The sequence below is a fragment of the Mixophyes fleayi genome, chromosome 8 (genome assembly GCF_038048845.1).
Source record: "Mixophyes fleayi isolate aMixFle1 chromosome 8, aMixFle1.hap1, whole genome shotgun sequence".
Lineage (NCBI taxonomy): Eukaryota > Metazoa > Chordata > Amphibia > Anura > Limnodynastidae > Mixophyes > Mixophyes fleayi.
This window is the reverse complement of record NC_134409.1, coordinates 105,274,271-105,290,130: the sequence shown is the minus strand read 5'-3', so window position 1 is coordinate 105,290,130 and position 15,860 is coordinate 105,274,271. Positions and strand designations below refer to the sequence as shown.

Sequence of the window (15,860 nt, the reverse complement as noted above, 5' to 3'; positions counted from 1 at the left end):
CGATGCCCAATCTCCTAGTACAGGGCATGTAAAATCCAAAAAGCCCAAGTTCTCAAAAAACAGCAAAAAAAGAAACTTAAAATCATCTGAGGAGAAACGTAAAGTTGGCAATATGCCAATTACGACAAGTAGTGGCAAGGAACGGCTTAGGCCCTGTCCCGTGTTCATGACTAGTGGTCCAACTTCACCCAAGGATCAAAGCCCTCCTCCCCCCCCCTACAAAAAATTTAAGAGAGTTATGCTGTCAGCAACAACAACAAAACAGCAAAGAACTCTGCCTTCTAAACAGATGACATCACAAATCCCCAAGGCGAGTCCAAGGGTGTTGTTGGTTGTGAACCCTGACCTTCCCATCACTGTACGGGAAGAGGTGACTCCATCCAGCATTTGCAGCACGCCCTCTGCATATGCTGGAAGGATCACCCACAGTCCAGTTACAGATTTGGCTAATGAAGGTGTGAATGTTGTGCACTGGGAGGAGGATATTGATGTAGCTGGCGCTGAAGAGGATGTTGATGATTATGATGCAGACAGATACCAAATTGCATTTCTCAATTTCTATTTATATTCTAGATTATATAACGGCTGAAAAGTTTTCTGTTTTACTCCTAGTGGAGAGGGGATCTGATGCAGACAGATACCAAACTGCCTTTGTCCATTTCTTTGTATATTTGAATTGCTAGTTCTACAGTCTATGCAGGCTGCTTTATTTATATTCAACTACAAGTGTAGGGCGGGGGGGGGGCATAGATAGCCACCAAAGTAACGTGGTCCATTTAATTTCACTTTCTAGCTCCACAGTCTGTGCAGCCTGCTTTTTTTTATCTTCAAAGTATTTATATTTACAAGCCTTGCAATCTAAATTAACTAGAGGTAGTGACGTGGTAGAACTCCAAAAGGCAGTTTGGAAGCCCCTGTACAAACTGGCTCTATTTTTTAACTGAGTTGTCCCCCCTCCAGTGTGTACTCGGAAAGAGTTTTTAGTGCAGCGGGGAACCTGGTCAGTGAGCGGCGAAGGAGGTTGCTTCCTCACAACGTTGAAAAAATGATGTTTATAAAAATGAATAATCAATTCCTCAATGAAGTACAGCACTGCCCTCCAGACAGTACAGAGGGACTGTGGTTGTGGAGTCCAGCGGGGACGAATTGATAATGTGTGAGGAGGAGGAAGTACACACTGTAGGGGGAGAGGAATCAGAGGTTGAGGATAAGGACGACATCTTTCCTCAGTAGAGCCTGTTTAGTTTGTACAGGGAGAGATGAATTGTTTTATTGGTGTGGGGGCCCAAACAAACCAATCATTTCAGCCACAGTTGTTTGGTAGGCCCTGTCGCTGAAATGATTGGTTTGTTAAAGTGTGCATGTCCTATTTCAACAACATAAGGGTGGGTGGGAGGGCCCAAGGACAATTCCATCTTGCACCTTTTTTTTTGGCATTATGTGACCATTCAACAGTCGTTTGCCATGTTCAAAAAGTAAAAGAAAATGCCAACAAATTCAATAAATTAAATCAAAAGTTAAATGCCCTGTCATTATTTAAAACAAGAGGTTTTGACGTGCTAGAATTAGTGTAGTGTTAAGATGTTATAAACACTACACTTGGAAATTGGAGGAGGTAATGTGGCCCCGGTATCAAATTGGGTACCGGGGCCACCCCACTATGCAGTCCAGATACTTGTTTGGTGGAATTCCGACACGTGGAGGGTTTTTAAATTATATTGTGGCCTCGGTACCAAATTGTGTACCGGGGCCACCACACTACGCAGTCAAGATACTTGTTTGGTGGAATTCAGACCAGTTGAGGGTTTTATTATTATATTGTGTGGACCACTCTATCTATACCACACTACAACTCTATACCACTCTATTTCCTACTTTAATTCTATTTAATTCTATTTCCTACTTTAATTCTATTACTAATTAATTACCATAAAGAGGAACAAAAAAAAACAATTTTACCAAAAGTATAATATGACTTAGACTTACAAACACTACACTTGAAAGATCGTGCCTTTAAATGAAAAAGTCAGTCTTCATTGCACGACTATGTGCAAGTGCAACAGGGACATTTTTTTGGGTTTACAAAGTCAAACAATAACACTACGACCCTGTCTGTCTGGGGTCTGTCAATGACGAATTGTCTGGAGCATGTTTTGAGGAGGTATTGTGGCCCCGGTATCAAATTGGGTACCGGGGCCACCCCACTATGCAGTCCAGATACTTGTTTGGTGGAATTCCGACACGTGGAGGGTTTTTAAATTATATTGTGGCCTCGGTACCAAATTGTGTACCGGGGCCACCACACTACGCAGTCAAGATACTTGTTTGGTGGAATTCAGACCAGTTGAGGGTTTTATTATTATATTGTGTGGACCACTCTATCTATACCACACTACAACTCTATACCACTCTATTTCCTACTTTAATTCTATTTAATTCTATTTCCTACTTTAATTCTATTACTAATTAATTAACATAAAGAGGAACAAAAAAAACCAATTTTACCAAAAGTATAATATGACTTAGACTTACAAACACTACACTTGAAAGATCGTGCCTTTAAATGAAAAAGTAAGTCTTCATTGCACGACTATGTGCAACAGGGACAGTTTTTTTCTTTACAAAGTCAACTAATAACACTTGGACCCTGTCTGTCTTTAACATACTTAATGGGATCTCAATGACGAATTGTCTGTAGCATGTTTGGAGGAGGTATTGTGGCCCCGGTATCAAGTTGGGTACCGGGGCCACCCCACTACGCAGTCCAGATACTTGTTTGGTGGAATTCTGACACGTGGAGGGTGTATTTATTTTATTGTGGCCCCGGTATCAAGTTGGGTACCGGGGCCACCCCACTACGCAGTCCAGATACTTGTTTGGTGGAATTCTGACACGTGGAGGGTGTATTTATTTTATTGTGGCCCCGGTATCAAGTTGGGTACCGGGGCCACCCCACTACGCAGTCCAGATACTTGTTTGGTGGAATTCTGACACGTGGAGGGTGTATTTATTTTATTGTGGCCCCGGTACCAAATTGTGTACCGGGGCCACCACACTACGCAGTCAAGATAGATAGATGCGTATCATAGATAAAGTACATTCAGTGGTGTGGGGCAAATTGAAAAATATTCAAAATGCACTGACATTATCAAAAACAAGAGGTTGTCACACGCTAAAACTCCAACATGTATATGATGGAGAGGATGGAGGAGCAGCCGTATGTGTAGTGTAATGCAGACCTGTTGAAGGTTTTTTATATATTTTATTGTGGTGCCCAGTGCCCACTCCTCTACGCAGTCCAGGTACATTTATTGGTGCGAATCAAACAAGTTGATGGTTTTCTTATTATATATATTGTGGTGACCCACTCCTCTACGCAGTCCAGGTACATTTATTGGTGCGATTCATAAAAGTTCAGGGTTTTTAATATATTGTGGTGACCCACTCCTCTACGCAGTCCAGGTACATTTATTGGTGCGATTCATAAAAGTTCAGGGTTTTTAATATATTGTGGTGACCCACTCCTCTACGCAGTCCAGGTACATTTATTGGTGCGAATCAAACCAGTTGATGGTTTTCTTATTATATATATTGTGGTGACCCACTCCTCTACGCAGTCCAGGTACATTTATTGGTGCGATTCATAAAAGTTCAGGGTTTTTAATATATTGTGGTGACCCACTCCTCTACGCAGTCCAGGTACAATTATTGGTGCGAATCATAAAAGTTCAGGGTTTTTAATATATATTGTGGTGACCCACTCCTCTACGCAGTCCAGAAAGATACCTTGTTGCAACGTTTTGGACTAATAACTATATTGTGAGGTGTTCAGATTCAGAATACACTGTAAATTAGTGGAAATGCTTGTTATTGAATGTTATTGAGGTTAATAATAGCCTAGGAGTGAAAATAAGCCCAAAAACTTGATTTTTAAACTTTTTATGTTTTTTTCAAAAAAAATCCGAATCCAATACCTTAAATCCGAACCGAGACCTTTCGTCAAGTGTTTTGCGAGACAAATCCGAACGTCAAAAATAACGAAAATCCGGATCCAAAACACAAAACACGAGACCTCAAAAGTCGCCGGTGCACATCCCTAATGTAAACTGGTAGTTTTTCTACCTCTCTTAACTTATTTTCTGGTGTGCAGGTGAACAATAGGCACTGCACAACTGTTGTGTTATTAGTCTTTGTGTGAGGGGAGTGTGGAAGGAGAGGGGGGAGGTAGAGGGGAACGTGTAGGAGGGAGTGGAGAAGGTAGGGGAGGGGATAAGGGCTATCGGAAAAGGAGAATCCAGCCGAGGGGAAACAACTGTTAGTTTTATTTAATGAAGGTGTTATATTACAATAGCCTGCAAATAATATGGGATTTCTTTCAAAGAATAAATGATATGGAGAAAGTAACACTCGCAGTCTGTAAGAGGCTACTACCCAAATTAGTAATGAGCATCTTTTCAAATGAGCAATTCATTAAAATATAATTTTTTCTACACATCAACTGCAAAGTTTAAATTATATTTAATTGGACACATCATCAAAAAAAAAAAAAATTCCCAGCAAGAATTAGGGGCTTATTTATGATGACAAAAAATAGCAGAATTTAACAGAAAAAGGGTTTCACTGCAGTAATGTAACATAGTGATTATGTGTCCACTGCGCCTAGTCGTACACCTCTATACTCCTATTAGCACAAACTGATAGTGTCATTAGGTGACAGAGCATTTCTTATTCTGATTGGCATATCAAAAGGAATAGGGGACTTCCTTATGCACAACTATCCAGCGACAGTACCTGCACATCTAAATCACTAAAACGAGATGTTGCTGTGTACTGAAGACATTAAAATGAAGTACAGGTGATGGCAGATAAAGCACACTTGAACACATTTATGATTCGCAGAGCATCACTAGCCTTATCCACTGTGCAAAAGCCCTTGATCTTAAGAACACTTCAAAGTGCCCTTTATCTAACACATTAAAGGAGATGTCATCTGCTCTTTCTAGGAGCACAAAATAAAACGAGTGTATTTCAGTGCAAGTAAACCAATGTTTTCAAAGCTAAAACAGTGATAAACATGAACTTGAAGCAGAGGCAGCCAGATGTCTCTTCTTAGCATGAGTTATTTAATAGATTAATGAGGGTCGAGCAATCAGTACATTGTGGGATAAGGAAAAGTTCATATTAATGAGGGTGGAGGATCTGAATGTAAAGCAGCGTGACTTATTACCTGTCCAACCGTGTGGGCACTGAAGTCAAAGATCACAAAATGCTATGAGAGTGTATGACTAGCAGATGAAAAGGGCAAGTGTACAGGAGAATGACTGCAGAGGCTCAAACAGATAAATCCCTGTACAGAGGGGATTAGGTTTCCAATGTGGTGTATGGTTCTATGCGACCCTCTTAGACGTTTAGTTTCTGCTCAATGACAGGATATAAGAACCATCACAATGGCTTTCATCCCTAACATATACCTCTTTTTCCATTGTAGGATGTTTTCCTTATTTGTTTTTCTTTGGTGAGCCCAGCATCTTATGAAAATGTCCGAGCTAAGGTGAGAATTACCAGTACACTTTAACAAATGTATGACATTGTTCAATAATCCTGACCTTACACTTGTCATCTTCAATTTGTTGTTCTCAAATTGAGAACCAGTGAACTGTCTTAGAGAAGTACATTTAAAAAAAAAAATAATTAATGCTTTACGTACAGTGCGATGCATGGTATATGGAATACAGGAATATTAGTGTAATAAGCTTGTTGTATAGAAAAGGGGAATTACTTATGACTGTGATTAGCAAAATGAATTAACCTGCAATTATGCAGACCAAATTAACCAGAACACTATAGAGTCCCGTATCATATAGCCCATAATAATACAATATAATGCATGGATACTAATGCTTATTATAGCAGTTGCATCCATGATTTGACCATCTTTATAAAATTAGAGGTTATATTCCAATAAAGCGTATGGTCGATGTCTAACATGGCCACACATGTTCCATGTCTACAGTTTGTACACATCTTCTTTGATGATTCAGTTGATAATTCCGACTCACATATTAAAACTGCAACTTGATAATTTATTCTCCCTTAATTAGATTGAATAGACCTCCAGTATGCTCAGCTAAAAAACTAACAATCATATTTTATAACATGGTGCAAATAATGCAAGTAGCTATAATTAGAACCACAAAACAGACATTTGCGTTCATTAGTCTAACGTACGGTTTAGAATAATCAAAGCTCTCATTTGACTGATTGGCGTGAGTTACAGCTGCTTACAGCATGTTAGTAACTATGTCTTATATCATAAATCCTTATTTGGTCAGGTGATTAAGAATTGTTAAAACTGTAATCAGCTTTTCAACAGTACCATTATTACAGCTCTTAATCATTCACTACAGAAAATTGCCTTTGGCAATGAAGTTGCAAATAGTAATTTTACACCTCCTCCCCCATACAGGGAAGGCACACCAGCCATAGTCTACTTGTGACATTGCTTTCTGTGGAATCATTTTACTTTAATGTTAACCCTTTCTCAATGATCGGATGAACTTACACATTTATTAATGGCAGCCCTGTGACGTCACCAAGGAGTAGCTGCTGTGATTAGCTACTGGATGGCAGGCTTCACATGCAAGTTAGCACTATATATTAGTTACTAATACAAACCTATAGGAATCTCCTGTGACTCAACAAGGTCTTGACTGCTTATTTATTATTTTACGCATTCTTCCCCTCTTAATTAGCATCCCTTAGTGATGTTTTTGCAGCCATAATGGATGCATAGTCTGACCTATTTCCCATAAAAGTCGTGCCTGAACAGCACATCAGGTAAGAAACAGTCCCGGCGATGACTGTATGACCAGAGAGTTCTCTCACCTCTTACTGATTGCAGCACTGAAAGAAGGAACTTCCATTTTGACCCGCCATCTTTACTGCGCATCCTCAGATAGCGTGAGCAATCGTGGACAAGTTCCGAAAAGTTAAGCTTTTTAGAGCTTGCTAAATAGTGCCTCTTAGCAGTCCCCGTTGAGAATTATAGCGACTGCGGTATTCTGTGGTAGTTACGGATATCGCTGATACTTCTTTCCTATGTTAGGCTGTTGTTAAATAACCCCGATACTAAGATTTCTCTAAACCATGCGGAAACAGCCTTTTTAGCATGACGTAAAGCTTGATAAAAGTGAAAAGGAAAGCAAAATCTCTGTCCTTGTTTCTTGCCCTGTAATTGTAAAGTACACATACACTCAGAAGAACGGCACAATTACATTGTATGTTAATTTTATGGGTTTCTGCTAAGTGCACGAAAGGAAACAAGCGGAGAGAAACAGCTGCAATGAAAATTTGAAGACTGTAGCTCGGCACTTGGCCATATAACAGCGGTAAATTGATGAAACCATACTTGCAATTAATTCAACAGTCATTTCTATAACCAAAGTGTTTATGTGGCACTTTTACCTCTTACATACTGTATCTGAATTTTAGCTTTTTTTATTCCTTCCAGTGGTTCCCAGAAGTGAGACACCATTGTCCCAGCACCCCCATAATTCTTGTTGGCACAAAGCTAGATCTGCGTGACGACAAGGAAACTATTGAGAAGCTTAAAGAGAAGAAGCTGTCACCAATATCGTATCCACAGGGCCTGGCTCTGGCCAAAGAGATCGGTGAGTATGGGCACTGGCAGAAGCTGGGGAATATTTGCAGGTTTGAATAATTGAAATTAAGTATTTGCTGGTATGTACCTAGTCATGTGTACAATCTCAGCACATAAGACTTCCATCAGTACAGAATATTGACACCTGCCATCAAGGGTACTGGAATATTAGAATGATACCCCCACAGTTTACCTGTCAGTTTCTCCAAAGGTATCATCAGGCGTACACAAAGCAGGGGAAGTAACAAACGTACAGTCAAACACAGTGCAGTCCAGGTGACAAAGGGTTAATATTTTGTAATGCAAAATTCAAAAGATTAAAGGTATTGAACCTTAACGTCAGCTCCTCACTAAGCAATCTTATCGATTTGTTTAGCTTATCAGTGTCCCATCATATCAGAGTTATCTTTAATCGAGAGGTGCAATGCAATTTACACATAAAAATGTTAGACACATACAAAGAGGTAAAAATATAAGAGGTGTAGAAAATATAAACTGCATCAACATTACTTCCATGGGATATTGTGTGTAGCTTCTATCTGGAATCTTATGCCAAAAGGGATTTTTGAAATGTTTGCTCCTACTCCGCCTTTTTAGGCAGGGATAGTTACATCATATAGAGAAACGAAAAATATTTGTACTCTTCGTCCACTTCGTCCTCCCTTAGGGTCTATATAACAAGCTGTGAAGAGTCACAATTCCAGAGTAAATACTATCAAAAGACTCTTTCACCGCTTTTCGTTATTTAAGAATGGATTAACAGCGGAGAAATTAGAGATTTCTCCGGCCTAAACCCTATTAACGAAGCTTACCACCATCCCCATAGATCTCTAAGCTGCGTAAAGCTTTGCATTTCAAGATGGTGTTACTTCCACTTTACAATGGGATCCAGCTGGATCCTCTCCTGTGTAATTGCACCCAGACCAGCCCTGGCATGCTACATTTTGCAGACATGATTATTGATTGTCAGCGTACAGTATTAATAAATCGACCCCTCGGAATCTTGAAAAGTTGTAATGATATCCACTATAGTATCACTTTTCAATTACTGCTGTTATTTTTACTTGTAAAAGTATAAAAGCAATCTACTTATTTGTTTTATCGTGCTGCTGTTTTCTGGTGAGCTAGTACTACTTGTATTCTGCAGGTGGCGCTATAAATGCTATCTATTCATAACATTATGCCAGCTTCAAGATCTTTCCTTGAAAACAAAAAGGTTGAACAATTTGTCAAATAAACCTTGCTTGGGCTGAGTCCGTTTATACAGATCATAGAAATCATTTAATATCTACAATAATTTGCAGTAGGTGGTGCATTACTCCTAATAATACACACGTTTTCCTAATGAAGCATGGATAGATTAGGAAATATAATTTATTAATAATTGTAACATTATTTGGAGTTATATTTAACTCTTTGTACACTTATGATTTACTGGAATTTATACATATATTAATATCATGGGGTATATTTACTAAACTGCGGGTTTGAAAAAGTGGAGATGTTGCCTATAGCAACCAATAAGATTCTAGTTCTAGTCATTTATTTATTCCATTCTACAAAATGACAGCCAGATTCTGATTGGTTGCTACAGGTGACATCTCCACTTTTTCAGACCCACAGTTTAGTAAATATACACCCATATGTGCATTATAATTAAAACATATTTGTACTCCTGATATTAGAGGCATGAAGAAGAGATACATGAGAAGAAGCTATGGGAAGGGGATAAAAGAGAGTGATGATACTGTTGAAAACGACTGGTTAATGATGATTTTGGATGAGGAAAGACATGTTCCGAATGTAAAAATACACTAAACATCCTTTATTCCATATTATATGACTGACAGAAACCAGACGGCTGTCTATCCTGCTCACGTATCTACTTTGCCTTTCTTTATTCTGTACTTCTGTGTCTTTCTTTTCTCTACCCAATCTTTTGTGTCTGTCTGCATTCCATTAATTATCCAAAAGCTTTATTTTCCAATGTGCTCTGTTTCTAAGCTCTGCGCTCTTTCTGTCTCCCCAGAGTCGGTGAAGTATTTAGAGTGCTCAGCTCTCACACAACGTGGCCTAAAGACAGTGTTTGATGAGGCTATTAGAGCTGTGTTATGTCCGCCACCCTCCAGGCCCAAGAAGCACCCATGTGTCTTGCTGTAAAGGTGAGCTGGATGGTGCTTTGTATGTGTAATGTCTATTTTGTCTATTATTATTGCTTATTTGACCTCACTAAGGAATTGTCAACCTATAAACGGCACAGTCTAAGGACCTAATAATCCTGGAGCTATAAATAACGTATGCATGAAAACTGCAGCAGCTTCCAAATGTCCCTAATCCCACATTGAAATAATATTATTAAAACACCATAACATTTTTTCACTAACCCAAAAACAAATTTACCTAGGCCTCTTAGTTTGCTGTAGAAATGTCATAATAATGGTGATAATGGGCCTGATTCATTAACGAAAGTTAAGAAATTAAGTAAGTTTGAGTAAGTGAGTAAAAAAATTGAGTAAGTTTTCTTACTCAAGTTCTCTGGACAAAACCATGTGACAATGCAAGGTGTGAAAATTAGTTTATTATTTTGCACATAAGGAAATAATGTATGTTTTATCATGTAGCATACAAATACTTGATAGCTTATTTGTACACTGAAATTTAAAGTTGATCTAGGACATGCCCTACCCCAACCATAAATCTGCCATCACATTTTAAATTTACCTCCCCCTCCAATGCATAATGGTTTTGCCTTACTTACTTTTGCTTAACCTTCCTTAAAGAATCAGGCCTAATGTCAATAGTTGCAGTAATTATGCTCAAACAGGGCCAATGCTGGCATTTCTACGTCTACATATTTTTCACAATATTTTTCATTTCTAAACTATAGGTTTTTGTTTTCTTTAATTAGAACCACAAACTTTAGATAAATTATGCCCTCCCATCGACAGATAATAGCAAGGTTTTCTACATGATATAGAACAGGTCAACCACCAGCGCGTTTGTCTCTAAGGTGTAATGTATGCTGGATGTGCAAGCTGACTTTTTTGTGGTGTTCGGAGGAAGCGTTTTTTGTGTGAGGAAAAGGGTGAGATTTGATGCCCTCTGCTGATCGTGCCAAGTACTTCTAGCTGTGCCACATTCACATACACTATTGATGTCCCTTAGACAAATGTAAACATTACAAACATACAATTAGTGGCAGAAAAAGCAACCTAAGAGCTTATGCAGACACATTTAGGAGCCATAAAAACGTATATGTTACCAAAAAAAGACAGACAATAGTCTATGTAAAAGTAAAACAGGCATATTTGAAGCTATGAAATTAAAAAAATGATGTCATCCATTCACTCAGTAAAAGTACATACATATAGCTTTGGTTTCAGGTGAACTCACGTGCACTTTACAAACCACAACGCATTTGTTATGCTATAGAATTATATTTGCATTTCATAAACATGAGTGAAATTTCTCGCAGAATACACGGCATTACGTACTGATTAGTCGATAAGTCGAATTCCTAAAAGTGGTTTGGAGTCATTGTTTAAAATGTCTTTGTAGGTACCTATGACAAAGGTGAGTGTGACTAGTGTATTTGGTTTTCTCAAAGAGATATCTGTATGTAATCATATTTGAAGTTTCATCGCTGGTTTCCTTGGTAATTTGAATGTCTAGTACTATAGTGTATATAACCTGCTGTCAGTCAAAGGCAAGATTTATTACCTATAATAACTTGTCCATATGACTTAAAGTTAAATACCATGGGCCTGATTCATTAAGGGAAGTTAAGTAAAAAAAATGATTAAGTAGTCTTCAGGACAATACCATGTTACAATGCAAGGGTTGCAAATTTGTTTTCTATTTTACACATAAGTTAAATACTGTCTGTGTTTTCATGTAGCACACAAATACTTCATCATCATCATTTACTTATATAGCGCCACTAATTCCGCAGCGCTGTACAGAGAACTCATTCACATCAGTCCCTGCCCCATTGGAGCTTACAGTCTAAATTCTCTAATATAGGTACACACTCACACACAGACAGACAGAGACTAGGGTCAATTTGATAGCAGCCACTTAACCTACCAGTATGTTTTTGGAGTGTGGGAGGAAACCGGAGCACCCGTAGGAAACCCACGCAAACACAGGGAGAACATACAAACTCCACACAGATAAGGCCATGGTCGGGAATCAAACTCATGACCCCAGTGCTGCGAGGCAGAAGTGCTACCACTAGGCCACTGTGCTGTCCACACACTTGATAGCTTATTTGTACACTGACATTTAAAGTTGATATTTGTGCGCTACATAAAAAACAGACAGTATTTAACTTATGGGCAAAATAGAAAACTAATTTGCAGCCCTTGCATTGCAACATGGTTTGTGATTTTGTTTACTTAATTTCCCTTAATGACTCAGGCCCCATGATATTAAGCCCAAAGGCACCTCCATCCATGTTTTGATAGTCAGTATATTTTCTTGCGCTGTCTAGTGGACACTAAGGGGTTGGACCTACATTCATTTTTTGTGTTCGGTGTGCATTTCCGTACTGCACATGCTCACCAAGAACACATATGGATATTTCTGGGAGACGCATCTGCAAACTAGAAGTTTGGAACAAGCCCTTTCATTAAATTAAATTTGTAGGCTTTTTCTACAATACTGCTCGGCTTAGCCCCATTTGAGGCTTAAATTTCTCATGCGAGTTAGGGGAGCTGGGTGCTATTTTTATTACATTACTTTTATGTGTTTGAAGTTTTTTTTTCGCTGGGCAAAATGCAACAAGAAATGCGCTTCTCAGCTGAAGTGCTACTGGGAGGTGCAAAATGAAATCCCATGAAAAGTATAGGATGTGACTCGATCTCCACCATACCAGAACTAGTGCAAACTTCAAGGGCTAGATTTACTAAGGGTTTGAAAAAGTGGGGATTTTGCTTATAGCAACCAATCAGATTCTAGCTGTCATTTTGTAGAAAGTACTAAATAAATGAAAGCTAGAATCTGATTGGTTGCTATAGGCAACATCCCCACTTTTTCAAACCCGCAGCTTAGTAAATCTAGCCCCAAGTGTTTATGCACTGTGTGTCCTTCAGCAAAGCAAGCAATGAGTCTAAAAATGCACACCCTCCACCAGGGGCGGACTGGCCATCTGGCACTTCTGGCATTTGCCAGAAGGGCCGATGGTCAGTTGGGCCGGTCCGTTCCCCTGCGCAGCGATCATGTGAGCATTTGTATACTCACATGATCGCGTCCAGGGCAGTCAGAGTCGTACAGCCTGTCACTGACAGGCTTCCTGGTGGCTGGCTTCTCCCCAGGAACCAGCCACCAGAGGAAATGTGTCGCGCGCAGCGCTACATGTCCTGGCCGGGTCCTGCAGCTGTCAGAGGAGCGGACAGCAGAAAAAGGCAGACGACAGCGGAAACGAGTAGAGACATGCAGGTGAGTACAATAAAGGGGGGGAGGAGGATTGTACATAGAAAATGGGGAGAAGTGAAAGGATGCCACGGTGGGGGAAATAAGAGACAAGACAGTATGCCACTGGGGGGGGGGGATAATAAGAAACAGTATGTCACTGGGGGGGGAGGGAATAAGAGACATGACAGTATGTCACTCGGGGAGGGGGGGGGGAATAATAAGAAACAGTATGTCACTGGGGGGGGAAATGAGACACAAGACAGTATGCCACTTGGGGGGGGGGGGGGGTAATAAGAAACAGTATGCCACTGGGGGGGGAATAAGAGACATGACAGTATGCCACTGGGGGGGGGGATAAGAGACATGACAGTATGCCACTCGGGGAAGGGGGGAATAATAAGAAACAGTATGCCACTGGGGGGGGGAAATAAGAGACAAATATCATTTGGGCGTACTATTGTACGAACTGGGGCACTATTGTGGCATAATATGTTTTGGGGGCTATTAATTGAAAGTGGGGCTGTTTGGGAAAAAAATAACGTCTATTTTTAAATGTGAATAGGAATTATTTAATGACAGTGATGGTTGTGGGAAATAGGTATATTTCTTAAACGTAAATGCGATTTAATTTATTGTTGGGGTTGTTTGGAGGGAGGTATATAGGTTTATTAAACGTGAATGCTAGTATTTTAATGTTTAGTCTGGAGGGAGGCCTAATTATAAAACATGGGTTGCATTGATTAAACACCGGGGGGTAAATGTGTCATACCCCGGTTTTCTCAACTCGCGGGAGATCGGCATCTTCGCAGCTTAAATTTAAAGCGGCGCTGCCTTGTAAAGGGAAACCTCCCTTTACAAGGCAGCGCCGCTTTAAATTTAAGCTGCGAAGACTACGATCTCCCGCGAGTTGAGAAAACCGGGGTATGATACATTTACCCCCAGGGCTGGTTGGAGGTTTCTAAATTACATGTACCCATTTTTTTTTTCAAAATAGGGCCTCCAGCATTCGAGGATCCAGACAAGCAGCTACTAAAGACACCAGCAGCCACAGGTGGTGAAAGTGACAAGAACACTGGTGGGGAATTCCCAAATTTTGGTGACTGTCTCGTTTAGTGAGATTTGGTCCGACTACAAGGACAGTTGGGAGGTAAGTCCCACTTCACACTGTACTGCTTGTGAAGGCAAAGCTGCGTGCAACTAACAGTATTGCACACAGTATTGCCTGTGTATTTGTCTAACATTTTGTCTAATATGATAACCATGTTACATAATAGGGACCCCCTGTCTTAAATACCCCGTGCCCACCGAGCGTTAATCCAGCTCTGGTTAGGAGGAATGAGCGGATAGCTGCTCCCAGTCCCTGGACAGGACACAGCCTGCAGAGCAAGCCGAGGAGCTCTAAGTCTCACAAGATGTGGTAATCTCGTGAGACTAAGAGCTTCCCTGCTCACTCTATGCTGATGGATGTCAGCAGCACCAGAAGCATAGATAAGTACAGTGGGCTGGGGGTGTCATAATGTGTCTGGGGAGATGGCGTGATGTGGATGGGAGGGTGTGATAAATGTAATGTTTTATTATAATGTATGTATCAATGCCCCATGTTGGCCACACCCACACCACAATGTGGCCACGCCCTTTTCGGCGCCGCCGCTGTGCGGCGGCACACAATTTCTTTCCTACTGGGCCTCAGGTGGGCCTGTGTAATTTAAATGCCAGGGCTGATTCTTAGTCCCAGTCCGGCCCTGCCCTCCACCCTTTTATTTCATGTTAAGTTTTCTCTCTCCCCGAAATTAAATCTTATTTTTGCACCGTTCCGCAGTACTACTCTGCACTTACCCCTCACTCTGCCCAATAGCTCCTATCAGCTAGAGTAGACTACTGCTCTTCCACAAACTTATGCACTTTGGTGAAAATCTAGGCACTCCAGCACTCACATAGTGCCACCAAGGTGACTAGGTCGTTCTGGACATCATAAATGGCCTCCAGTGAGTGGAGACGACAGGGCTTTTAACTAAGCTTCAGGGCTCTTTTGTTGTGTTGCTCACCATTGTTTCTCTTATCGCTTATTATTCAAATATGCGAATACATACTATCAAAATGCAAATGCCAATGAAGGCTTATCACTGTCATCATTTCCTATGGGACATAAGGTTAAAGGGGCATGGTATATCCTGTAGACTGTACAGTAGGATCGCAGTGTCTCATTTATTTCTAATTGTCTTTCTTTTTGTGTTGTACAGGATTTCAGAAGACAATTCTTCAGCTTGCTCCAGAAGACAATTGCTTAGTCCTTACGACCAAACCCCCTACCACCTAAACCCCCGCACATCACTCATTAACTAGCTGCTCTCAAACACATTGTTCAATATTATTCATTGCTTTTTCTTTTTACTGTTGTCTTCAAAATATCCTTTTCCAGTTTGTAATCTGTCATAATGTTCAGAATATAAATAAATATTTTCTATTACTGTGTGTGCTGTGTATACCACTAAATATAAAATACTTTGTGCGACTTTTCTCAGTGCTCCTCTGTGTATTACAGGCTGCTTACGTTATGTGGCACAGATTTCTATTATCTTGCACAGTGAATGAGTGCTGGACTATGTGATTAGTATGTTATAAGTGATGCCGTGTCTCCTATCCACAGAGACGCTGATGTGTATGTGCATGATGATGGTGCATTGGTATGTGAGTGTCAATGCGCCAGGGTTAGCAGAGGAGAGGGAATGAATGGGGTAGGATGGTTGCATGCAGAAAAATGAATGAGGCAGAGAGGGGGGAGAAT

General features: G+C 40.3%; 1 protein-coding gene across 2 annotated transcripts in view; it reads left to right on the top strand.

Annotated features, from left to right (window-relative positions):
- RAC2 (Rac family small GTPase 2) overlaps window positions 1–15,547 on the top strand; it is a 97,118-nt gene extending 81,571 nt beyond the window's left edge. For both annotated transcript variants that reach the window (XM_075183070.1, XM_075183069.1), the window contains 4 exons: window positions 5,489–5,551; window positions 7,511–7,670; window positions 9,690–9,822; window positions 15,316–15,547. In XM_075183070.1, the coding sequence (XP_075039171.1) occupies window positions 5,489–5,551; window positions 7,511–7,670; window positions 9,690–9,820 (354 nt within the window). In that variant the 3' untranslated portion in view covers window positions 9,821–9,822; window positions 15,316–15,547. The remainder of the gene's footprint in view (window positions 1–5,488; window positions 5,552–7,510; window positions 7,671–9,689; window positions 9,823–15,315) is intronic.
- The last annotated feature ends 313 nt before the right edge of the window (window positions 15,548–15,860 follow it).